This window comes from Podarcis vaucheri (assembly GCF_965113315.1).
Source record: "Podarcis vaucheri genome assembly, chromosome: 13".
Classification (NCBI taxonomy): Eukaryota; Metazoa; Chordata; class Lepidosauria; order Squamata; family Lacertidae; genus Podarcis; species Podarcis vaucheri.
The window spans coordinates 21,261,567-21,288,834 of NC_138751.1; the positions used below are offsets into that span (position 1 = coordinate 21,261,567).

The window sequence follows — 27,268 nt, forward strand, 5'->3', positions numbered from 1 at the left end:
AGCCCACCTTTTTTGCAAGGAGCTCAAGGTGGCGCAAACACTTTCCTCACTCTCCCTTTTATTCTCACAACAACCCTCTCTAGAAGGTTAGGCAGAAAGACAATGACTGGCCCAATATCACTCAGTGGACTTCATGGCTGAGCAGGGATATAAACCCTGGTCTCCCAGCTCCTAGTCCAGCACTCTGGCTTTTGGCTGTCAGCTATACAACACCTGCACCCTTTAAATTCACATTCTTTGCTTGAACTTTCAGAGTATATTTTGCTCCCCAATCCCCTTTTGCCACTCCCATCACCCTTCCCCCCCACCAAAAACCAAAAACAAAATTGTGTGATACCAAGGACAGTCCCTGCCCCCATCACTGATGTCAGTCTTCCTGCTCACAAGCTTGGCATGCTGTGCAGTTATTATTTAGCCAATTTCCAAAACAAGTGTCAATTATTCTAATTAAACTTGGGAGCCCCTGCGTCTGGTGCACAGAGTGAATTGTCGGTAGCGCTGGGGAGAGCTGTCTTGTACGGCTGTCAGGCACTGCAGGGACCCACCTGGTATTACAAGACAGCAGCGAAGAGATGCTTTCCGGTGATCAAACAGGGTCTCGCAGAACAAACGAGGCTGTTTAACATGCTGGTATGCGTGTGCGTCCAACTGACAGGGTTTTAAAAATCTCTCTCTTTACCTCATCATCTCTCGCTGTGCCTTAGGGGGCTTTTCAGCTGCTTTTCTTTGCGCAAGGAATAACAGGCAGCCACTGCCACTTTGCAAAAGGCGACCCAGATGATGTTTCTTCCTGCAACTGCCACGTGATCAAGGGGCTGGCCCTAAATATTGTACTGTTGTCCTCCTGAATGGCTGCACCCCTTCATCGGTGTCCCGGAAAACAGTTACCTCCCTCCCCTCCACCAAGCTACTGTGAAGGTTGTGCAGTTTGGCTGGTCCTGAGCACATCAATTCACCCTTGTAAGAGCATATGTCTGAGTATAGTATAGCATCATGTAGAATAGACACAGACACACACAGTTGCCAGCCAGAACCTTTCAGTAATCCAAGGCAAAACAGGACTTCTTAAACAAAGGGTGTTTATTTGCGGGGCTGGGAAACAGAACAAGAACACAACTAGAAACATTAGGAAACAAACACAAAAGCTTAGTAGGCTAACTTAGCTAGAAGAACTCTGACTTTGCTTGGGACGTGAGATGCTATGTCAGGGCAAGAGTCTTAAAAGTTGCAAGAATTCTTAAGAACGTTATCAGTTCCCCTTGGGAAGTGCACATTGACGTAATGGAGAAACAAACCACCCTACTTGTCCTTCTGTAATGTCCAGAAGTACTTGCCACCAACTCCACATGGATCATCCTCTCCATCATGCTATGAGCCACTTACGGGCCTGGTCCACGCATTCCCAGCAGCTGTGGAAGTGAGGCATCAGAACTTTATAATGGAACGGCTGAGATTCAGGGGGCAAATACTGATGGATGTTGCAGCCAGGATAGGGTGGCATGCCACAGCAAGTGGGGGCCTGGGAGGAGTGCTGCAGTACTCAGTGAGAGAGTGAAAGCCTCTCTCCCTCCCCTCATCAGTCCCTAGTGCTGTTCCTGGCAAAACAAATCCAAGCACCTTCCCATGTTAGGTGAGCTTTGATCCTAAGCACAAGCATTTCATATTCATTTCAAAATGCACAAGGGCTTATGAACCAATCTCATGAAGGAGAAAGGAAGGCATTACCCACAAGAGCAGCCTTCCCCAAGGTGATGCCATCCAGATGTTTTGGGCTACATCTCCCATCAGCCACTGCCAGCATTATTAACACTTTCTGGCCTGTAAGTCTCTGTAGCGGCATTTCAAGCTTCTGAAATGATGGTGGCTTCTAAAATCATTTTTATATTGGTGTGTTATTTCCTTCCAGACTTTATTCTTTTATGAATAAATATTACAGTTGCAGCATTGCAATATTTGCACTACTTATATTACAATATTTCAGGAGCAAGTAGACTAATACTGAATCCTTATTGGTCACCACTAAATCGGTGCTAAAGAAAGCAAAGCAATTTTGTGTGTGCATGCACATGCGCCAGTACAGTTCCCAAGGGTAGCATTGCTAATTGCACAAAATTAGATTTTCTGTGAATACGCATGTAGGATACGTGTTTGCACATGCATGCATACAGACGCACTCGCAGATCTGGTAACACAGTCCTGATAACTGAGATCTCTTTTTCGCTAGGCATGCCAGAGACTGAATCTGGGACCTTCTGAGCACAAAGCACAAAGCCTGTGCTATGGGCTCAGAATGTTACATCACCTTAAATATCCAAGGGTGACTCATCAAGCCGTGAGCTATCAAGTCACATGAAGAAAGCATTATCCCCCACCAGCTTGTTGATCCCATTGTCTGTGGCTGCTCTGCATTTGCTGTAGCAAACAGGACTCTAAAAGCTGCAATCCCAGCCATACTTCCTTGGAAGAAAGTCCCTCTGACCTCACCGGAATTACTTCTGAGTAGACATGCATAGGATCAGCAAGCTGGGGAGGAGGATGGAAGAGGAGAACTCGGTGGGAGAAGCCCTGCACACTTGATATACACAGCAATGTATTTGAAGTTCCAAGGGGACTTTCCAAGGTGCATCATCTTTTCCTCTGCCACTGTGAGGATTAGAAACTTGTAATTTTTTTTTTAAAGGAGCTGTTCTGAGAAATAGGGTGACTGCAAATCCCATGCTGTGGAACCCCACCCCTGCTGCTATGCAAATACACCCCCCCCCCACTTCTCAACCCTGCTGCGTTCCTGAGTTCAGCACTTGGAACACTGGACAGCTAACATCCGGAGGTCGTGGTGGCTGCAGTTGGAGTTGTGGCCTGTGGAGCCGGTGTAGCTGCTACTGCAGCTGTAGTTGCACCGCATATGGTTTGTTTGGAGACAGCTAAGCCAACTTGGTCATTATCTCGGTCAAAGACTGAGTAAAAGCGCCGGAGGAAAACGTCACCCAGGATCCAGAGTGGTCCGGTGGGCTTAGGAATGTCAAGACTCATGAAGCCGCTGAGGCAGACAGTCACTCCTCCTTGGGTTATCTGTGAAGATGGGAGGGAAATAGCACAGCTCAATGGGAGGCCGTCGGGGGAGGCTTACAGGCTTCTAGAGACTTTAGGCAATGCCACTATAGCCCTTTTCGCTGAGTAATTGTCAGTTTGAATATTTCCCCCATTTTTCCATCTTAAATTCAATTCCCCACACCTCTGCATTATTTAAAGAAAGATCCTCATGAAAATTCATTAGTATTTAGTGGAAATTTCTCCCTATATTCATAGAATCGTAGAATAGTAGAGTTGGAAGGGACCCTGAGGATCATCTAGTTCAATGCCCTGCAATGTGCAGCTATTCTCATTTTTGCATGGAAAATTCCCCAACACACACATTTCTGCAAGCAATTTAGCTTATTGTAACACATTTTTTTGAATTTTATTTTCATGAACATGTGCATTTTTATGCTCACTTTCCCCACATGTGGACATTTCTGTATGTAGTATTTGGATGGAGAATTGCGGATTTCGAAAGGCAGCTGTGTTTGGTCTACATATTGTTTCAAGAAGTGCAAAATAGGGAGTTGTGTATTAAAATGCTAACCAAATTCCTCCCCCACCTATACTCCTGAACAAGGTGTGGGCTCACTCTCACTCAGGAGTTCTGAGGAACATAGGAAGCTGCCTTATACTGAGCCTGACCCATGGGTTCACTTGGCCAGTATTGTCCAGTCGGACTGACTGTCACTGCCTAGGGTCTAAGGCCCCATCTGCATTATACACTTAATGCACCATCATAACACTTTACAGTCATAGAATCATAGAATTGTAAAGTTTGATTGGATCCTAAGGATCATCTTAACCAACCCTCTGCTAAAGCCACCACCATTTCCTTAAAGGTCTTGTGTTGGTCTCTCTTACCTGGAGAACGTAGTCCTTTGGTGTCAGAGCGAAGGGCTTTCCACCAAGATGAAAAGTCACGTTTGGTAGCTCAGGAAGTTTACTGCAATCCATTGCATACTGTGGTGGGGAAAGGGAGAGTGCCATGAGGAAGGGAAGGGGAAGAGATTGGACAGCCATTCTTCTCTCAACACACCTCTTCTATGCTAGGGCATTTACCCCAAACTCCACTCACTCCCACCACCACGTTTTGCCAGAGGTTGAAGGTACTAGACTCCATGGCAGATGAGGAGCTGTCGCTGAAAATGGCATCCTTGGGATTGCATCTTCTCTCCTTAGCCAAATGCAGTGTGTTGCATCATCACAGGGCGACCTTCCCTGCCAATGGCAGTCAGGGATGTGGAGCCAAGGAGGGAACCCCACAGTTTGATGCTGTTCCTTGTCAAATCACCTCCCCGCAAACAAACAAGAAAGAACACTCAGCAAACACCAGGCATAACCTGACCTCCATGCTAAGCTTTGTGCAAGCAAATCAGGATGAATGATCAAAAAAACAGGTGGTCAGGAAGAGCCCCAGGGTCGGGGAAGGAAGGCAGGTTTTGGCCTCACTGCAAAGCTGGCCTCTTAAGTGCAGGACTTTAAGGTGCAAATACTGTAATAAGATTTCCAATTCATATGGAAGAAAGCAAAAGAATGTTGGGTATACCATTGGAATAGGAACAAAGTCTGCTTCCCGCCTCTGCTGACTCTGGTCACTGAAAATGGTCCTGCATAAACTCACTCCTTCAGGTGCACAACCCTAGCCTGAGTTCTGCTTCTTGGTCACATTAGAGTATGATGGGATATCACGCCGACAGATCAACAGCAGAGAGAATAAGCCAATGAAACCAGAACCAAGCAGTGGATTTGTTAATTTGGAAGGCTCTGCATGGAGGTTTTGTTGTTGTTGTTGTTTCGGATGGGTCATTAAAAGATCCAAGACACATTGCCTCTTCCTTACCTGTCCTCCCATGATATGTTCAGCCCCAATGGCCTTCTGCAACTCTTTGATTTCATCACTAGGCCCTGTGATAAGAGAAGTGCCAGTGTCCACAATGCCTTGGCAACTGTCCTTGCACAACTTCGTTGAATTGTCCTTGTCAAACAGTCTCCACGGCCAACATTTTTCACTCTTGGATTGCTTCTCCACAGTTATCCTACAAAGAGGGGAAATGAAAGTGGTTGGCAACCTTTATTCACGGTGTTTTGGAGGCCTGATGAGAGTTGAGAGGACACACCTGTGGCCAGACAACCAGAAGCTAGTGAGCAGGAGGACTCTGACCACCAAACTCATACACACCGCTGAAAGAGCTTGGGATTGGCAGTTTAAGATCTAGTACTCACCAACAGCAGAAGGTGTGGATGAACCTGTGTCTGGGCTGTTCCTCTTTTTTCTTTACACACAAATTGAATAAATAAACCTCCGCACCAAGAAAACTAGCATATCAGGCAGGGAGTGTTGTTAGGGACATGAGCCCTTGGGTTTTGTTTTGTTTTTTTGCACAGAGCCCCCTGCATAAAAATTTCATGTGCTGTTTCTCTCTATACTGTTACATTTAAAGACCTTTTAGGTAAAGGTAAAGGGACCCCAGACCATTAAGTCCAGTCGTGGCTGACTCTGGGCTTGCAGCGCTCATCTCGCTTTATTGGCCGAGGGAGCCGGCGTACAGCTTCCGGATCATGTGGCCAGTATGAATAAGCTGCTTGTGGCGAACCAGAGCAGCACAAAGAAATGCCGTTTACCTTCCTGCCGGAGCAGTACCTATTTATCTACTTGCACTTTGACGTGCTTTCGAACTGCTAGGTTGGCAGGAGCAGGGACCGAGCAACGGGAGCTCACCCCGTCGCAGGGATTCGAACCACCGACCTTCTGATCAGCAAGTCCTAGGCTCTGTGGTTTAACCCACAGCGCCACCCGCGTCCCAAAGACCTTTTAACAGGCCTGGAAAATCCTAGGAGCTACTGTAGCTGATCTCACATAGCTATAGTTCCCAGCACTCTTAACAAACTACAGTTCCCAAGGTTCTTCATGACTGTTAAAAGTGGTCTAAGAGTGCTTTAAATGTAGGATATGGATGTGACCTAAGACCTCAACCACCCACTGTTTTAATTTGCCCATTGGCAAAATCTGGGTCATGGGTCTGTGTCCCGAGTCTGTTTTGGACCTAGCAGTGTCCTTGATGTCAGGTTTCCAGCGGTTGACTTTTCCCTGAAGGTGATGCGTGGATTGATTGGAATTTTCCGCTTCCACTCAGCACATCTTTATTTTTATTTATTCATTGAAAACATTTAATTTCCCATCTTTCAGCTTTTTTGCCTCCAGGGCAACTTACAATAAAAAAACCCTCCACAACAATAACAGAAATAATATCCAAGAGAACACGCAAAGTACAAAAATAGCAGAAACCTCAGGAAACAGGAGCAGCAAGTAAAGTACTATATATATATATATATATATATATATTTGCTTTCGTAGATTTTCACGGGTACAGGAATGCAGGTTTTGGTGTCTTCGGGTGTCTTCCCGTGTAAGAGTCGGGGTGTCTGTGCGACGTTTCGACGAGGTCTCACTCGTCATCTTCAGGCTGGTGCTTTCGGCTTCTTGTTACTGGAACAGAGCAGAATCTGGTGTTTGAGTTCCTATAAATACTGTTGAGGGGTGTGGTGTATAGCCTCCAACGTTCTGGGCAGAGAGGAAGTTCCTAGATTAGTGTGCCTTTTCTTCTTTTGTTCCTTAATTACTTGAGGGATATCTTGGGTGATTTCATGAGTGATATTCTGAATACCACTGGGTGGGTCCAAATTCCAAATTGCTCTTTAACATGGAACATCACCACAAGAGAATAATCATGGAAGCCATCGAGATAGAGAAACACCCTCACAACATGAACAAGCGTGACGACACGTCCCGCCTGCCAGACATCTGGAAATTAGCCCTCCCCACAAAAACCGACACCAGAACCAGAGGCACACAGAACGCCGTCACCAATCGACCACACCAGACCCAAACCCAGACCCTCTCCACAGACATATTACAGACTCCATCCAGTAGCCAAACTATAGTGGCACCTCCGGATGCTGCACCCCCCTACAATCCCTACACAGATCTGGCTGGCACAAGGCACAAAACCACAGCCCGCCCCTATACACGAAGCCAAGCCAGAGCACAACTAAATGCAGCACAGCCATCTTCTCAGAAAAACTCTTCACAAGCTCAAGAGGTCAAGACACGAAAGCTTTAGCAACTAATCTACACTTAATGACCCACCCAGTGGTATTCAGAATATCACTCATGAAATCACCCAAGATATCCCTCAAGTAATTAAGGAACAAAAGAAGAAAAGGCACACTAATCTAGGAACTTCCTCTCTGCCCAGAACGTTGGAGGCTATACACCACACCCCTCAACAGTATTTATAGGAACTCAAACACCAGATTCTGCTCTGTTCCAGTAACAAGAAGCCGAAAGCACCAGCCTGAAGATGACGAGTGAGACCTCGTCGAAACGTCGCACAGACACCCCGACTCTTACACGGGAAGACACCCGAAGACACCAAAACCTGCAATATATATATATATATATATATATATCGGAAAGTTGGTTGAAAATGCAGCAGCACTGCCCTCTTGTGGTTAGTGCTGTTCTTGCAAAACAAACAACCTATTGAATATCTTTAAAAAAAAAACAACCGGGACCATCAGCAATGTTGGTAGCATATGGAACGCCAGTCCCGTGTTACACAAGTACTCAAAACTCATGGTTTATAACTGAGGCTCTGGAAATGGTTTTATACTGGTTGTTAGATTTCAATAATGCATAGCTGATTTCTTGCATTTTTGAAATTTAATTTTATATTTTTTTGTAATACTATGCCTTTTTTTTGCTGCCTTGGGAGGATGTAAATCAGAACAATGGCTTGCAAATTACACACACACACACACACACACACACACACACACACAGATGTGGGGTGAACTCTTTTGCTAGATACTCATACTCTACTATGGTGAGAATACCAAATCTTTATATTGCTAGATTTCTAGTCCACCTTCCCTCCAGGTAGCTCAGGCAGTACGGATGATTCCCCTTCACACACACATGTTACCACTGCAGCAGACTAGGCTGTGAGATAGTGACTGGCTGGTCCAAAGTCATCCAGTGAGCTTCATGACTAAAGTGGGGATTCGAACCCTGGTCACTGAGATCTTAGCCTGACATTCTAATGGCTGCACCATGGTGGCTTTGACCTTGTCAGGGGAAACCAAAAAGGTCATGTACATCCGGTGAAGACATCCCCACCCGCTCTCTGATGCAACTTGAAATGCAGTGGGCGGGGAAATGCCCTCATCGCATCGCAAGTCCCTAATGTGAACATATCCTTAATCAACAAGATGGCTCTGTAAAGTGGTTGTCTGGAAAAGCCAGAATGCGATTCAGGTTTAAGGGCGAGATCCTATATCTGAATTACACCAGCCCAGCATCCTTAAGGCAGCCTTCTCCAATTGGTCCCTGCAAAAAGTTTAGGACTACAACTCCCATCAGCTCCAGCCAGCACTGGCTGATGGGAGTTGTAGTCCAGAACATCTGCCAGGCACCAGGTAGGCAAAGGCTGTGTATCTCCACTGGCAGAGATGAAGCCACACCAGCAGAACTCCCCAGATGGTCTGGCGGAAAACTCCACCAGGATAACTGCAACTTGGCATCACTGAGAGGAAAGGACTGCTGTACCCAAGAGTCCAGAGGGTAGAGTGTTTCCTGTAATAGGCTTCACATTTATTCTTTAAACACAAACATTTCTCATAGATGGCAAATAGAGATATGTGGCCTTGCTGAGAACATTTTTCAGGTGGGGGGTACTGCAATCATGCTGAGTAATGGAAATGCAATTATATATTTACTGTTAGGACATTAATTTGGATGGATGCAAGCCTGAATTATCTTATCAAACTCCCAAGCAGCTAAATCTGCCATTTTAGACACTGATGCCACCGAGGAAGGCTGTAAGGCTGAAATATGTTTGACAATTATAACTATTATTCACTGATGACTTGAAGTGCTATTCTCTAGGTCTACACCCAAGTACCATCAGCAAAAGTGTTTTGTTCACTGCATATTCAGGATGTCAATATTTTTTAAAAATTAATGGTTTGTTGTTTGAATTTTTAAACACTGGTTGTTTTAAATAAAGCAGGAGTTGATTTCTGGTTTATTTGTCTTCTGGAATCCATATTGGTGGCAGCAGGCATGGCTTGGGGGGGGCAGTGTGTTTGTGTGGCTACAATCAAAAGTGGGTAGAAAAAAACCCTCAACTCTTGCCTTCGTGCAAGAATTTATATTCTGAGAGGACTTCTAGTTTATATATCTGGAATATATTTTCAAAAAATATTTTGTTTGTTTGTTTAGGAAATGTCTTTGCAGTTCAGCAACTCCAAGAATATCTCTGCCAAAAATAAATCACTCCAAATTCGGATTTGGTATACCACCATGCTTATTAATTGCCATGTGCCAAAGACTGGAAACCTATATCTGGTGTTAACTATCTAACCTGGGCAACTTTAGAATACGTATACAGCATCTTTGGTGGGTTGGACAATATTAGGATCAAAATATTTGAAAATGCGGGAGACCCTTGAAACAATTAATTTGGTTAGAAAGAAATGGAATATAATGTCTAATAAAAATAAAATTGACCCACTTTCGCATGCTAAATTGACCTTGCGGGGAAACCCAATTATAAAATTGGACAGTTCAATAATGCACAGCAGAGGCTGGTCCATTGGGGCAAGAGTGGCACTTTACCCAGCAACCTCAGTCTGCCCTCACCCAGCCTTCACTTGCCAGTGCAGGGGGTGGCAGCATTGCCTGTCCGCTTCTTCCTTCTTAGTCTCAGTCTTGCCATGCAACAAAAGACTTTCTCATTCCAGCAAGTGTTCTGAGGTAGCGTTCAGTTCTATGGCGGCTTTTAATTGTTTTGTTTTTATGTGCACCATCTTGGAAATGTGAATGACTAAGTGGTACTGTACATAAATCTATCCCAGAAACAGATCAGGAAATAAATGGCGGCACTCACTTGTCCATCTTGATCTGCCAGTAAGCCTTGCGTGACACTGGGATGTAGTGGAGCTTCCCTTCATAGGCATCATGGTTGATATCTCCGAAAACCACTTCGCCACCGTTGTTTTCATAGCCACTGTCAGTGCTAGGAGAAGAATCAGAAGGGTCAAAAAGCGCTTCTTCTGAGGAGCAACAATGGGTATGTGTGTGGAGCAGGCAGGCAAGAGGAAAGGATATTTTATTTACTTAACAAAACTTGTGAGCCACCTAACGGGGCGGGGGGGGACCCTCACACCTCTAAGTAGTTGAATAAACATTGGCATAAATATATAGATTGCCTCTGGGCAACTTAAGTCCACATTCATACCTTTAAAGCACTATGATACCACCTGAAACAGTCATGGCTTCCCCCAAGGAATTCTGGGAGCTGAAGATTGTTAGGAGACCCCTGTTCCCTTCCTGCAGCTACAGTTCTCAGTGTGGTTCAAAGGGAACACTTGGAATTGTAAACGGTCACTCAAATCCATGACATTCTTTTAATCTTGTTCCTTTGATAAGCTTCACCTGCCAATTTCTGCATGTTGAATTTCTGTTAAAGGGTACAGGAGCAGCTCAGGCCATCCCAGCCCCTGGTCAGTTGGCAACCCTGCCTCATGGATAATGGACTCTGATGAGCAATGGCTGCTCCATGCTCCTCTAACATGTCACATCCATCACCGGGTGGGGGCTCAAAGGGACAGTTTGAATCTGAACAAACTGTGGCTTGAGCTTTAGTGCTGACTGAGAAAGATTTCTGAGAGGCTCTTGGCTGGCGAAATAGCTGTTTAAGATCTTGATCTTGAGGGTATGGGCAGACACTGTTTTGGGGCTAGGAATGATTGACCATGGCCTCCGGGTAGTGGCGTGATTGTTCATCACCTACTGAACCTGTATAGCTGTAAATACGGTACATACGAAGCTACGATACTGAGTCAGAGCAATGGCTAAACATGCTCAGTATTGTCTCTAGTAACCGGGAGCAGCTACCCAAAGTTTCAGACAAGAGCTCTGCCTGGAAATGCTAGCAATTGAACTTGGGACCTTTTGAGCTCTACAATTGTTCAACAGCAAGGACACAACCAAAACAATGTTATTTTCCAGTACTCTGTCACTAAAAAGAAGCAGACCCAGTAAAGCTGTCATGTTACATGAAACACCAAAGTGATGGAACCACCTGCCATTAGACGAGGAACAACCAAGAATGCACAGAAAATATCCGCATCATCCCACACATGTACCTATAATGTGTGACGGTATCCACCCAGAATATATACATGGCAGGACGTACTGAACTCCACCTGGCAATCAACATTCTCTTTAATTGTATTGTATACACAGAGGCATTTCAGAATCCTAAACCAGTCTTTGTGAGTCACTGAAAAGAAGAATGTTATGCCAACTGGAAAACTGACAGCCCAGATTCCTGCATAAAAAGATGTCACCCAGAGCTACCCTGCTGCAACAAGATGACTCATCGGCTCAAAGTACCTCTTAATAGCTTACTTAGGCCAGAGGTTGCCAACCTTTTTGGGCCAGTGGATGCATTTGGAATTCTGATAATTCAGAGCCAGTCACAAAATGGGTGCCATGGGGTGTGTCAAGTAAGACAAAATGGTGGCCACATTTAGAAGAGCAAAAAGGAGCAGGCATGTTCCCCACCCCCCATCAATGTGGAAAAGGCACCAACATTGGACACCACTGTGCTTGCTAATAGAAGCTCTTTGTTCTTCTCTTCTATTGAGAATGGAGTGTGCCTAATCCTAACATCCAATGACATGTGAGCATATTTTTGAGGGCATGTTCAGTGTAGGAAAGATTGAGTCAATGCAAACAGCAGCTGAGAAGGAAAAGCAAATAGTTTCTCATGCATTGTAAATTTTTGCCCTTGCAGATGGTTTGGAAACTTCAGTTGGTCCAGAACAGGGCAGCAAGATTAATTGGGACTCGGTGGTATGATCATATTATGCCAGAGCTTCGTTAACAGCTACATTAGTCATGCCAATTAATTCCAACGAGTCTACTCTGATTGTGGCTAACATTGGATGCATCTCTAAAGGGACTTGGGAAGGGTAAGACTGAGATGAGAGAAAGGAGGAGGTAACATGAAGGATTCCTACTTGCAGAGGTGGAAGGAGAATACGTTCTTCTTAAGCAGCTTATTCTTCATCATATTATCAAAGGGTGGGGTGATATTGTTGACTGAGATGCTGGGATACCCCAGCCCCATGATGCCATCAAACTTTGCAGCTACAAAAACCAAACCTGGCAGATCTGTAGCCTCGGCAAATGTCTGGTTCTGAATGCTCAAGTTGCCAATCTGAGGAGAGAGAAGGTAAGCATCATGTCTTCTGCTCCATCGACCAGATACTCACATATCTCTGAATTAGAAAAACCTGATACCCACTACAACACTCAGTTTTGAAGGACCAAGGCTTTAGCATCCTCTTGCTGCATCTTTAAGCCTGGAGCTTGGTCCCTGAATCCCTGTGTGGTGTCACCTGTCTTTCTTCCTTCAGATCCAGTGCTTACTTTCTAGTAGAAGAGAAACTGGGATTCGGCTGTAGCTGGGTTGAGATGTAACAGAAGACAGTAGTTCCCCACTATGTGAATGAATCATGGCAAGCCATTGGGTTGTGTGCTCCCCCTCCTTCTCTTTCATGAACCAGAGGAAGAGATCAGAAATTATAATCTGGTAAACTATAGTGAAGGTAAGCCAGGATCGAACTGCAGTTTCAGATATTGGCATGTTCCGAAACATAGTTTAAGCAAACCACAGTTCCTCTCTCCAAATGCAGAAGAAACTATCTTGAAATATGCTCTGCTCTTAGGATTTGCTTAGGCAATATCGCAAAGTGCTACATTCATGTAATGATGCCATATATATAAATAGATAGATAGATAGATAGATAGATAGATAGATAGCCATGATGAATGTCTGAATAATTTTAATTAAGGCTCATAGCCACTGCAAGATTTTTAGTTGATTAATCATGTAGCTTTGTAATCCATCAATATAATTTAAATAAGTTTGCCTATTTTAAAAACATCTCTCAAAGTGCCTTCTGGAGGATGTTGGAGTAGTAAGCCTTAGACAATTTACAGTTTAACAAACAGAAGCTGTCAGAGGTTACACTGGAAGGAAAGCCTATCTCACTTTTCTCATGCCTTCCAAAGGTAAACACAAACACTTCAGACTCATCCTCAGTAATGAATCAGCTAAAGCCCATTGGTCATGAGCAGCCCTCAGCGGGGCCGGCTTGGATGCCCAAGATGTCCTGGGCATAGTAATAATAAATAATAATAATAATAATAATAATAATAATAATAATAATCTGGCTGGGTTTCCCCAGCCACTCTGGGCGGCTTTCAACAGAACATTAAAAACAGAACAAAACTTCAAACATTAAAAACTTCCCTAAACAGGGCTGCCTTCAGAAAGCCATGGCTCGGTGGTACAGCATCTGCATTGCATGCAGCTTTGATCCCTGGCATCTCCAGGTAGGCCTGAGATTATCTGAGATTAGCCCTAGAGAGCCACTATCAATCAGCATAGATAATAATGAGCTAGGTGGGCCAGTGGTGTGACCAGGCGTGCCAACTCTTTAGGGCCAGGGAGTCTTTGTCTTCCTCAGTATCTGTTGGCAAGGGGCCAGGCCCCCTCAGTGTTGAGGGGGTGGAGGAAGCCGAGTTCAGTGCTGAGCACAGCACAGGCTTCTCCTGAGCACGAGAGAGGAGGAGCCACTGGCCACTGAAGCCAGGCTGCGCTTGGCTCCACACTTCGTCTCCCCCTGATGATGTGACGTCATGCGTGCAGAGTGCATCACACACCCATGACGTCCCATATGTGCAACACGTGTTGGGCGCCCTCAACCTTGGGCGCAAGGTTGTGCCTCTGGGTCTGACTCAGCATAAGGCAGCTTCCCAAGTTCCCTTGCATTTACAGTGATGCATGTTTAGTAGGTAGTGAAGGGGCCTGGCAGCTGGCCACTCCACCGGGTAGGCCACAGACAACCAGTTCTTAAGCCTTTGTTTACATGTATGCGCAGCAAAGTCAAAATGCCTTCAGCCTCACTCAGAGATTTAGGGTGCAATCCCTGTACCAGAGTTATGGAAAGCTGAAGGGCTACAGGATTTGGCGGAAGCCCAGTTAAGCCTGTGGTACTCGAGAGGCATTGCTGGCACACAAAAATGCACTCGCCACACAGAAGGTACACAGAGGTCTAAGTCATGGTGAGCCTTTCAAGAACACTATGAAAACCTGGTTGGTTGTGTCAGCCTCACAGTTATTCAGGGGTAAAGGATAAAGGCTGTGTGGGTTTTTGTGGGTTTTTTAAAATGTCATTCACAATACTCAAAAGGCAAAAATAGACGCAGTGATTTACTGGGATCAGGGACCAGAATACAGAATCTGTCCCTGGCAAACAACAACAACACAACAGCTGGAACCTTCATATATGTATATAACATTTTAAAACATTAGTCTCTTCATCACTTTCACAACCAAAGGGCCATGGTCTCCACCATTTAATAAAAAGGAGTGCAAATTTCCCAGGCACAACTCCCTCTCTCTCTTAGAAGCTATCACAGAGGTGTGTGAATTTGTGGGCCAATACTGGTGGTTTGGTGTGAAGGAAAAGAGATCCCGCATGCTTGGGTGCTTTCCCCCATCCTCCATCCCCTCCCCATGATAACTTCCAGGGCTGACCTGGCACTGAAGTCACGTTCTGAAGGTAAATCATACAGAAATCTTCCCTCCCCCATTGATTAAGCTTATCCTGCCTCTTGGAGAAGAACCCAGGCATCTGAGCCCCTTGTACTCACCCTCAGAACATCCTCGCTCAAGAATCCTTTGAGACTCCCGCTTCCATAGTGAATGGCAAATTTGGCTTTGTTGGCCTTGTGAGTCAAGGAGAAAAAGCCCCGGTAGTGACTGTGTACCCCTGAGGAGAGAGAAAGCAGCTGTCTGTGTGGTGGCAGGATAGGGGTTGGTTTCAACTCTAGCGCTTCTAGCTCCCAGGAACATTTTATTAAAAATATTGTTGTTATTAACATCCTCATCCTCCTCATCATCAAAGCTTATGGTTTCCTTAGCAGCAGCTACCTTACAGGTGACACTGTCCTGTTACCATTCAACAATTGCTCGATCTTTTCTTGAGATCAAGAAGAGTATAAAGGCCTTCCTCCCTAAGGCTGCACAGCAAGGATGGGGAATCTCAGGCCAGCTAGCGATACTGGTGTGGCCTGTCAGTCTGTTATTCCCCAAGCCCCCACCTGACATCATCTGGTGTCAGGTGTGAGGTAAGCAAAGCCAGGGTTGCAAAGGAACGACAGGGAGCCTTAGAGTTATGCTGCTCTGGTGGTTCATCTGCAAGTGGGGTTGGGCACCTTTTAAAATGGGCACCAAATGCCAAGCCTCACCGGAATCACTTCCACCCAGGAGCCGAATTCAACCTGTAGCTGCCAAGGTTCCTGCTGAAAGCCCAAATGCAAGCTCTGCTTTTGGCAGGAATCTTTGGCTTGAATTTGAGCTGGGGCTTACAAAGGGCGAGCCAGTGCAGCAGAAGTTTGAATTCAACCCAGGAGTGCCAAGGAAGATTAATGCACTCCTGATTCTTTCTTCGAAGCAGAATCGCTTGACATGGTATGATGTCAGGTGACTGGCAGCTGGCCGGCCCAGCCCTCTGGCCAAAAATTGCCAGTGGAGGGTGGGCCAGTGGCCACATCCACTTCCTCACTCCTGCTCTAGAACACTGGTAACGGCAACACTTTGAGGAGAGGGTGAAGCGTGGTCTAGCACCCACTTCACCCATAACCCTTACGATGGCCTGCCAGCAAGTTCTCTTGTCTCAGGTGGAACCAGCTTCTCAAGTCATCCACAACAGGGGGCTGGTTGGCATCTCTTAGGAGGCTAGATTTGGCCCCGGAACCTCATTACTATCCCTGACCCTAGTATTTTTCTGTTTGTTTATTTAGGGAACCGTCATTTGGTGCAAGACACTCAGGACAGTGTTTATTCCGGGCTGCTTCCAGAGTACTTCTTTCAATTTCCCATTGTTCCAATCTTAAATTCGGATCTATACATTTCTGCAGCCATTTGAAATGTTTAGAAAAACAAAACATCCACATGAAAATAATTCAGCATTTTAGTGCAAAGGTCTCCTAAATAACCACCTATTTGTACGTGGTGTTGATTCATGTGCACATTTCTGTAAGCATTTTTCCAAATATAACGCACCTGAATATGTTGTGTGTGTATATACACACACATTTCCCCCATCATATGTTTTTTTGTAAACACTGTTTGGTGGGAGATTTGCATCACAACATTTGGAGAAATTGAAATTTTGAAAGGATGGCTCTGTTTCAGTTCTCATATTGTTTCAGAAAGGGCAGATTTGACCGATTTGGCTTCAAATGCGAACTGAATCAGATTTCTCCCCCATCCCTCTTCCAGACTGATGCACTGAGCATGAATAAGCCATTACTCTTTTCCTGGAAGCGACAAGGAGAATTGTAACTGACTTTCCACACTACCACGGGTACAGTATCATTTTCTGTCTGTTTATGCTGCTATGCTACATCCCCACCACTAGTGGGCATTGTGACAGAGCAGCTGTGCATGAATAAAGAGAAGATTCAGTTTGCCTGAGTGGTTTCAAACTATATAAATAGGTACTTATATCAATGATTAATTTAGCGCTGAAAGCTCATTTATGTAAGTGTGATTGTGCATTGCTGCCCAAGAAATATATATATTTTTAAAAGTTTGTTTTTGATCTGAAGTGCATATGGAAAGTGTTTAATTAGAAGGAAAATGTGTGTAATGACAGCTTTTCATTGTTTTAAAATTAGCGTTATAGTGTTACAGCACTGTAAAACTCTTCTGTTTGAGCAATATTTTCCCAATATTTGATATTTTTATGAAACGGATTGGAAGTGGGTAGTTGGCAGGGGGGAGACATATTGGCAAGACGACAACATGTTTTCTTTTGATAAAAAGAGCATTGTAGCTGCATTCACACATCACGGTGACCCTTGATTGCAAAGATGCTCCCTCTTTGCTCCTTTGGTAGCAGAAGGGATAGCAAAACAAACCATAAATCCTAGTTTGAACGGAAAACAAAGCCAAGCATCAATGGTTTGCCACTGTTGCTCGTGTTACAGGAGGAGCAAAACAGGAGCCATCTCTGCATTCATAGGAAATCATGAACTATGGTTAGGAATAATTAATTATGGTTGGTGCTTGGGAACTGCAGCACAAGGAGCATTATGGTTCATTGCACTGATTCTCATAAAATAAAAAACTAGTAATAGTAATCCATAGAAACAACTAGAGTACAGTGGTACCTTGGTTCTTGAACGACTTAGTTGATGGACAAATCAGCTCCCGAACGCCGAAAACCCAGAAGTAAGTGTTCTGGTTTTTGAACGTTTTTCAGAAGCCAAACATCTGACACAGCTTCTGCTTGAGTGCAGGAAGCTCCTGCAGCCAATTGGAAGCTACGCCTCGGTTTTCAAATGGTTTCGGGAGTCAAACGGACTTCTGGAATGGATTAAGTTCCAGTACCAAGGTTCCACTGTAGTGCTTAGATACACTGCTACCACCTCATTCCCCAAGAATGGGCCTTTTCAGTGGTAGATCACCACTTGTGGAACTCTCTCCCCAGGGAGGCCTGCCTGGTGCCATCTTTACCTATTTTTAGGTGCCAATTCATTTGGAACCAGGGTTTTACCTCTTAGTTTGAAGGGTTTCAGACAATTGTGGCCTTTACAGTGGGGTGGGATCTGTAAGACCCGATTTTTATATAGAATCATAGAGTTGGAAGGGACCAGGAGGGTCACCTAGCCCCTCTATGCAATGCAGGAATTTTTGCCCAACGTGGGGCTTGAAGCCATGAGCCTGAGATTTAAGAGTCTCATGCTCTACCGACTGAGCTACAAAGCAACAAGAATGTTGTATAGTTGTGTTTTCAGGTTTTTATCAGCTGTTTGTTATACTTGGTTTTAGTGTTTTGTTGCTCTTGTGGGTTTGCTTGGGGTCACTTTTGTGAGGAAAGCCAATAAGAATAAAAAATAAACTTACAGCATGCCAGGTGAAATAGGCAACATTTGGAGGAGGGCACCCACAAATTGGACGAACCAGTATCGAAGACAACATTGAAGCACTGTTCTGGGGTTCCAATGCAGACCTGTCCATAGTATTGTGCCTAGAGTAGAATGGGGAAGGAAGGGGTCAGCACAGAATTCCCCAAATGGCCTCTCATTTCCCAGGGCTGGTGCCAGGTTTGACAGGGGGGCCGGATAAGGTGCCATCAATCCTAGTTTCTGTCCATACCCTAGGGAAGGTGAGTAGGCACTACTGGGGATTGTTCCACTAGAGCAAATGGGACATTGCTCCCCCCACAAGCTCAGCCTACCCCCACCATTTGGGGGGTCAGGGGGCACGGCCCATCAGCTTCCTCCCCCTCAGAAATCAGCAGAGAGGAGAATGGGGATAAAACTAGAATTAATTGGTGCCTGTCAGGGGCTTTGCCTCTGCCTCCTGTTGGGCTCCCTGCCTTCTGCCCTTCCTGTCCCAATGGGCACCATCTGCCACTTGTGGGCACTTACATCCATGTAGTTGTGCAGGCGTTGGCGGGCGACAGAACCTTCTTCCGAGGGTGACTCAGACCTGACTCTTCCTCGTCTTAACAAGTCAGCAATGGGGAGGCCTGAGCGGCCAAACCGGCTTCGGACTGAAGGGAACTTCTGCAATGGGATCCTGCCAAGGAGAGGAAAATAAGCAGAGGAGAGTTGTCAGGAGGAATGCATTATGAGGACCAGCCCTTTCGTTAGACCAGGGGTAGGCAACCTAAGGCCCGTGGGCCGGATGCGGCCTAATCACCTTCTCAATCTGGCCCGCGGACAGTCTGGGAACCAACGTGTTTTTACAGGAGTAGAACGTGTCCTTTTATTTAAAATGCATCTCTGGGTTATTTGTGGGGCATAAGAATTCGTTCATATTTCCCCCCCCCAAAATATAGTCCGGCCCACCACAAGGTCTGAGGGAACATTCATTTCCACCCCCAAAATATAGTCCAGCCCACCACATGCTCTGAGGGATGGTGGACTGGCCCACAGCTGAAAAAGGTTGCTGACCCCTGTGTTAGACAGTGAGGTGGCTGCCTCAGGCAGCAGGTTTTAGGTGCAATGAAAGGGAAACCAAGTGTTTTGTTTACTACTATTATTTAAATATTGTATTGGTACTGCCAGGGCTCTCAGATTCGTGCTTGTGGGATTTTCAGGTGCCAGAATAACCCTACATTTCAAGCACTGTTATGGCTTCCAGAGAAGAATCCTGGAAACTGTTAACGGTGTTGACCCTCCCAGACCTAGAATGCCCAGTTTTGTTTACTACTATTATTTAAATATTGCATTGGTACTGCCAGGGCCCTCAGATTCGTGCTTGTGGGATTTTCAGGTGCCAGAATAACCCTACATTTCAAGCACTGTTATGGCTTCCAGAGAAGAATCCTGGAAACTGTTAACGGTGTTGACCCTCCCAGACCTAGAATGCCCAGTACCCTTAACAAACTACAGTTCCCAAGGTTCTCCATGACTCCATGATGTAAGAGTGGATTAAATGGATGGTGTGACCTCAGTTACACCATCTCAATGGATGGATGTGACCTCAGTTACACAAACTGAAGGCTTCGTTGCAGTGAAGTACAGGAGCTAAGTGCTCAAATTACAGGGGAGAGGGACCTTTCCCCCCTTACTGTTTCGTCTCAGACCCTAATTATTGTTTTGAGATGACTATGGGGGCTAAAATCTGAAGGAGTTAGTTGAGGAGGGGGGCTTATAGATTTAATTATGGAACCATTTTCCTGCATAATGTTCCAGTATGCACTTGAATCACTTTTGTAAAATACCAACCACCTGGAGGCATCTGAGATTTGCACAAGTAAAATGGATTAAAGCACTCTATTGCCCTAGTGCAACAAATCCATTTTGGTTTTGGTTTAGGAAAGTGATGTGAACATGTATTGAAACATGTGGAAAGGACAAATGAATAATGGGAAGACATATAAAAACCCTGCTAGTAAATTAAGACAAATGCAGGATGAATATTCAATGTTGTATAATTGCCTGGTGAAATCAGAACTACTCAAGCAAGTTTTGACATGGGATGCTTCCAGATTGTTGCTATGTTCTGGTGGGATTCAGTTACATACTGGCAAATTCTGAATGCCCAGTTATAGTTGATTGGGAGGTCTTGCACAACAAACTCGCTCCCCCAAAATATCAAACTTTTTGCCATAATGAAAGTGATAGGGAAATGTGGGAAATTACAGTCAAATATAACTAGCAGTCATCGGGCTAGTTAATGCATGAAGGGGTTAAGACCACAGAATTGCCAGATTCAGCTGCTAGGTCATCCCCCTCACATGGTAAAAGAGCAAACAATGTGAACTCTCTGAGATATGACATGCCTGAGCTTGCTTGCTACAAGCTCAGACCGCATGCTTAGAGCTATTTCACTATATTTTGTACCCCAAGATTCCTGCCTGTGTTCACTTGCTGCTGCATGGATAGATGCATGAACCTGACCTTTGGAATGTTGTATGTAAAGCATTTTAAAACTTACTAAGGTGTGCGGTCTGATCAATTCTAAGTGGGGTAGAAATGTGGAAGCTCTGCTAGTGGACTTACCGTAACGGGATACTAAAAGGTTTAACACTGTAAATCCCCACGCTACAGTGTTGCTTGCTTTTGTGCCTTTTTAAACATTGCCGGGGGCTTTCTCTTGCTGGAGAGTATGTTTAGCCCTGAGCTTTGGATCTGGGGATCTGGCCAAGTATTTCATGAATTACCCTACACTGGTGATCTATAACTATTCCCCCTCGCCCCGCCCCCACAGGAAAAGTGTGGGACAACAATTGCTTTGATGCAATGTCATCTAACCTCACCATAAACAAATGGTAATGAATCATCATTAATCAGCCAATGTCATCTGCAAGCAAATCAGGATGAATGCTCAATAAACAGGTGGCCTGGAAATGCCCTATGTCTAACCACCATGTAAGCTTTGTGCTGGCAAATCTGGATGAATGCTGAATATAAATGCTGAATGTAAAGGTCACTGGGAGGAGCTGAGGCTGATGGGAATTTTAGTCCAGCTACATTTGGAGAGCCACACAGGTCCATCTGTCCTCCCCGCCCCCCATTTCCTGTGGTAGGTAGTTGGTGGTGAAGGTAGTTGGCCAAACAAACAAAAACCATAGCTGTCAAATTTTCCCTTTTCTTGCGAGGAATTCTATTCGGAATAAGGGAATTTCTCTTTAAAAAGGGAAACGTTGACAGCTATGACAAAAACAGACTTCAGACACTAGCTATGGGGCCCAGGTCTAGGATGCCTGGGTTATTTGGGAAAGGAATGGAATTAATTATTTGGGAAAGGAAAGTTCGCAATTTTTGTGCAAACTTGTGTCATGGGCCTGTGCTCTAAGTCCTTTAAGAACATACAACAGCCCTGTTGGACTCCAGCTACCATCAGCCCCAGCCAGCATGGGCAAGGAGGGCTGCCCATACCACACATCTCAAGCACTCTTACACTATTTTACAGCTTCCTCCAATTAATTCTGGGAAGTGTAGTTTGTTAAGGGTGTAGAGAGTGGTTAGGAGACCCCCTCGCAGAGCTATGACTCCCAACACCCTTAACAGTTTCCAATATTATTGGGGGGAGGGGGGGGGCATTACTGTTCAAGTGGCGTAAGAATGCTTTAAGTGAACGATGTGGCATATGGCCTGGTCCAGCAACACTGGGAGGGTCACAAGTTCTGCATTCCTGCATTTAAGAATGGCCCTGGGTTATTTTAGAAGGGAGAGGGTGTCTATGGGGTGACAGCTGTACTGAGCCAGAAACTGGTAGGGCACGTAAAATGGCCCCCTTTTTTTCCTAGCCACACTAGTGCAAATAAAAATAAAATAATAATAATAATAATAATAATAATAATAATAATAATAATAATAATAATAAACCCCTGCTCTTCCAAAAGCATGTAGAGTAAAATGTAGTACTGTAGAATCCTATTTCTGTGACTGGCAGAAGTTGGAGAAAATTTTGCTGGCTCATTATCAACCTCAATAAAGTTCTACGTATTTCACACACACACACACACACACACACACACACACACACACACACACAGTATATATGTCTGTCTTCAAAAATACCAGAAGACAAATAAAGAGGTGCCAGATCTCTGCATTCAGGACAGGGCAGGTAAGAGTCATGCAGAGCATAACGCCCACCAAGTTCTTCCAGGATAATCCCGTTTTCTTGCCAGGGAAAACTCCCCACCCACGGGGTTCCAGGCAGTCATCTGAGCCCTATGCAAAAGAGGGAGCTGATCCCTGCCATGTGGTTATGGAAGAGGCAGGGAAGCACATCTTCTCCAGGGGCTGCCTCCTGCCAGCTTCGATTCCAACCCCAGGTGAAGGGCTGGCCTCACCACCCCAGCGCACATGTCCAGCCCTGCCTGTTGATGAGCAGCGCAGCATATCTGTAATTATCTCCCTTGCTCATCCCTCCTACCTACAGCTGGGTGATGGCCAAGTATCGGTGTCATAATTACAGGGGCCTTCTTAACGAGGGCTGCTCTCAGGTGTTTTGTTTTGCTCTTTGGCTAATGTATACCTTCATGGGCTGGGAAGCGGAAGGATGTTGGCTCAGCAGAACGGAGCGCTGAGCGCTGAGGCCGAGCACCTTGCGCAGACAGGAAGTGCATGTTAGGTAAAGGTTTGGTGTGACATCATGTGACTCCCACTGTCAAACTGATAACCTGAAACTCCCCACTCAGAAAACAATGTGCTTGTGCCTCGGTTTTGGTAAGAGGGGTGCCAACTTTTCTGTTTGTAGTATAACCCGCCTCTGTTGCTCCTGCGCCTTTGACAGCGTGGTGCAGTGGTTAGAGTGCTGGACTTAGGACCACCTGCATGACCAGGGTTCTTATTCCCAGTCAGCCATGAAGCTCCCTGGGTCACCTTAGTCTTGGTCAGCCTAACCCACCTTGCAAGGTGGTTGTGAGGACAAAATGGGTGGGGCAGAGCAGAATGATGCGTGTCACCTTGAGCTCCTTGAAGGAAAGGTGGGATTTAAAATTTCAGTTTGACAGGCAGACGCTAGCAAGCAATAACATTTACCTCTGTACCCAGAAAAAGCTTCAGTGGCTGGTTTCCACACATCAACCTACTGTTAAAGGCAGAGGAGCATGTCACTTGGCAACCTCACTCAGACTGGCAACGCTAGAGGATCCTCCAGTGACCTATTTATTTGGCATGCTCCCTGGTTTGTTTGCACAATGCTTATGAGGGGGTTTAAGACTGCCTCCTGTTTTTATTGAGCATTCATTCTAATTTGTTTACAGGGCGGTTATATGGCAATCAGCATTCATTCTGCAGAGCCTTTAATCTACTTCGTATGTGCCTGAATACCTCCAGCAAAATACCGGCAGTCTTTAGGCACCCTTAGAAAACCAACATCATGGGAAGTCCTGCACTGATCCAGTCCTCTCCTGGACTGGACCCTCCACTATCCCTGAGGTCTTGCTAGGAGAGTGACCCATTTTCTTGGCGCAGCATCTATAATTTTTAAAGCAGCTGTCCGACAGACACAATTTCAAAAGGCAGGGTTTTCCCAGGGATGGAGCTGGAGCATGTGGAAAGCTTCTCCTGTTGAACTTTTGCCTGTAATTCAGCACAGCAGTCTTCAGGAGGGGGAAAAGGGTGTGGGAACTTTGTTTTCAGCATAACTTTGCCTGCCGCTATCATTTAATCCAAACCTTTATTCCTGAGAATCCTGGAGTTCTAAGCCTGGCTCTTAATGTTGCTGCTGCATTTCACAAGGTCTTCCTTCTTTCACAAAACAACCTGCCTTCTTTCTCCCTCATCGCCGATGAGGGAGCTAATGGATTGAAGTTGAATCCTGACAAGACAGAAGTACTGTTTTTGGGGGACAGGGGGTGGGCTGGTGTGGAGGACTCCCTGGTCCTGAATAGGGTAACTGTGCCCCTGAAGGACCAGGTGCGCAGCCTGGGAGTCATTTTGGACTCACAGCTGTCCATGGAGGCGCAGGTCAATTCTGTATCCAGGGCAGCTGTCTACCAACTCCACCTGGTACGCAGGCTGAGACCCTACCTGCCCGCGGACTGTCTCGCCAGAGTGGTGCATGCTCTAGTTATCTCCCGCTTGGACTACTGCAATGCGCTCTACGTGGGGCTACCTTTGAAGGTGACTCGGAAACTACAGCTAATCCAGAATGCGGCAGCTAGACTGGTGACTGGGGGCAGCCGCCGAGACCACATAACACCGGTCTTGAAAGACCTACATTGGCTCCCAGTACGTTTCCGAGCACAATTCAAAGTGCTGGTGTTGACCTTTAAAGCCCTAAACGGCCTCAGCCCAGTATACCTGAAGGAGCGTCTCCACCCCCATCGTTCTGCCCGGAACGCTGAGGCCTTCTGGCGGTTCCCTCATTGCGAGAAGCAAAGCTACAGGGAACAAGGCAGAGGGCCTTTTCGGTAGTGGCGCCCGCCCTGTGGAACGCCCTCCCATCAGATGTCAAAATGATAAACAACTACCTGACATTCAGAAGACATCTTAAGGCAGCCCTGTTCAGGGAAGTTTTTAATGTATGATATTTTAGTGTTTTTTGGTTTCTATGGAAGCCTCCCAGAGTGGCTGGGGAAACCCAGCCAGATGGGCGGGGTACAAATAATAAATCATTATTATTATTATTATTATATAATTATTATTATCACCTCTCAGGGGCCCATCGGCCTCTGCTTCAACCCGCTGGTTTGCAATCCCAAGAGATTTCTGATCTTCCATTCTAACCACTAGTCCCTTCTCCCTTCCCAGTCTGTAGTGGAAAACCATAGTGTGTCACTCTTCTCTTACACAAGAACATAGGATTCTGACTGATATTAAGCCAGGCCATTGGTCCATCTAGCTGGATACTGACTGGCAGAGGCTCTCTAGGCTGGGGACTAGGGATGCCAACTTGAATAAAATATTTGGGATGTGTGTGCCAGATAAACCCTGCCTCCAATCCTAGCAACAGAGGTACCTAGTGCTGGTGAAGGTTTATTCCCCTACCCCACTTTTGATCCCCCAAACAGCTCTGTGCAGGTGACTGTTGATTGGTCCTTGGCTACTCTGAATTATTAAAGCCAAAAGGGGACTTGAACCCAACTCTTCCAAAACCCCAAATTTCTATGCACCTTGTTGCCTCCTCCCCCTCCCTCCTGCCTAAAATCAGTGAGGGTTGGCTGCAAAATTGTGCATTTGCCTGCTTGGGCATATTTTTTAGGACCCACCTTATTTCTGCAGGGACGCGGGTGGCGCTGTGGGTAAAAGCCTCAGCGCCTAGGGCTTGCCGATCGAAAGGTCGGCGGTTCGAATCCCCGCGGCGGGGTGCGCTCCCGCTGCTCGGTCCCAGCGCCTGCCAACCTAGCAGTTCGAAAGCACCCCCGGGTGCAAGTAGATAAATAGGGACCGCTTACCAGCGGGAAGGTAAACGGCATTCCGTGTGCTGCGCTGGCTCGCCAGATGCAGCTTTGTCACGCTGGCCACGTGACCCGGAAGTGTCTCCGGACAGCGCTGGCCCCCGGCCATTAGAGTGAGATGGGCGCACAAACCCCAAAGTCTGTCAAGACTGGCCCGTTCGGGCAGGGGTACCTTTACCTTTACCTTTACTTATTTCTGCAACAGTAATTTGTCTTAAATTGCTTTTAAATATTGTTTTGATTGTTGTAACCTGCCCTGGGACCTTGGGGTAAAGGGCGAATTAACAACAGCAGCAGCCTATGCTGGCTGTTTAGCTATGATAATCAACATTCATTCATTCATTTATTCAACAACAGCAACAACAATGGGTGTGGAGCTTTACCCTCCAAGTCATCTGAATTAGGTGCTCCTAGTATAATTTTAAAAAATGATAAGCAACTGGGAACTGCTTCCTCACTTGTTGTAACAGAACTCCATAAACCTGCCCAGTTGGCACTCTCTCTCTCTCCACTCCAATAGCAAGGAACAATGTCAGAGGTTTTGCCCAATCCCAGCTCTCTTGCCATCAAACTTTTTATAAGTTTGTTTACAGGGCTTCAAAGTCCAAACATGGAAAAGAAGGAAAGGTAGCAATGCCCATCAACTCTGGTATCAAATATTTTATTGTGGGGGCTGAAGGGACCTAAGCCTCCAGGAGCTGGTGCCTATGCTGAGGACATTGCCAGACCTAACTGGAGGTGCCAGGAATTGAACCTGGAACATCCCCATGCAAGAAGAAGAAGAGCTGTGGCTCTGTGGTACAGCACCTGCTTTGCATGCCGAAGGTCCCAGGTTCAATTCCTGGCATCTCCAGGCCATCCTGGGAGAGGTGCTCTGAAATTCCGGAGAGGGGCTGCCAGGCAGTGAACACAATACTGAGCCGGGTGGACCAATGGTCTGACCCAGGGTTCGTCCACACTTCCACTAGTGCTGTGCCTAGAAAGTACAGGTCTGAGCAGCTTTCCTCCTGCCCTACTCCTTTCCAAGGGAGAGCCCACTCTTTAGTGATCGATCAGAACAAATGGCAATAGGGGGGAAACCCAAATTGCCATTTGCTCCGATTGCACCCTAAAGATTCCCCTGGGGGGAAGCAGTGGGAAAAGAATAAGTGCGGATAAGCCCTCAGTATACCACAGCTCCCTATGTTCTACTAAAACTGAGCTGTCTCTTTGCCTTCCACTAGACTGTACGCCTCTTTCAGGAAACTCAAGCTACCCATTCCACCAGCTGATGCTTCAAATTAAGCTGTGTTGTCCCGTCATCTCCTGGAGGTCTAGCATCCCTGACCCACTCAAAACCGTCGCTCCACATAGGAATCCTAGCTACTGGAATACCCCACTAACCTCTCCCACCATGGAGCTTAAGAAACATCTTGCTTTCTCTCACCTCATCAGCCCTTGAGCCCCAACCGCCAGCAGCAGCAGCATGACACAGAACCGGCCTCCCATCTTCAGCTGGTCCTTTTGCAACCTCCAGCAGTGTTTCCTTCTGTCTTGGAGGCACCCGGTTTACTTGTCTCAGGGGTGGACTAGATGTATATCTGGACCGGCTGGGTAGCAGCACGGTGAGTGCCTCGCCCATTGGTCTCAGGAATGCTAGCTGTAGATCCTGATTGGTTAAGAAGGCAGT

The 27,268-nt window shown here is 46.0% G+C and overlaps 1 protein-coding gene and 1 long non-coding RNA gene across 5 annotated transcripts in view; one reads left to right on the forward strand and one right to left on the reverse strand.

Moving 5' to 3' along the window:
• The window catches only part of LOC309517722, a 129,375-nt gene that overhangs the window by 70,316 nt on the left and 31,791 nt on the right, over positions 1-27,268 (forward strand). Inside the window, exon 2 of one of the 4 annotated variants that reach the window (XR_014213232.1) lies at positions 16,506-16,590. The exons of the other annotated variants lie outside the window; for them this stretch is intronic. This is a non-coding gene — a long non-coding RNA (uncharacterized lncRNA). The remainder of the gene's footprint in view (positions 1-16,505; positions 16,591-27,268) is intronic. 4 annotated transcript variants of the gene reach the window in all.
• On the reverse strand, positions 1,063-27,182 carry LOC309517673 (cathepsin D-like). Its single transcript, XM_082197047.1, has 9 exons — positions 27,026-27,182; positions 18,662-18,812; positions 18,135-18,258; positions 14,873-14,991; positions 12,169-12,368; positions 10,029-10,157; positions 4,919-5,114; positions 3,940-4,038; positions 1,063-3,069 (listed from the first exon to the last, which is right to left on the reverse strand). Exons 1-9 carry the CDS (start codon positions 27,085-27,087, stop codon positions 2,815-2,817), a joined length of 1,335 nt encoding a protein of 444 aa, XP_082053173.1. The 5' UTR covers positions 27,088-27,182; the 3' UTR covers positions 1,063-2,814.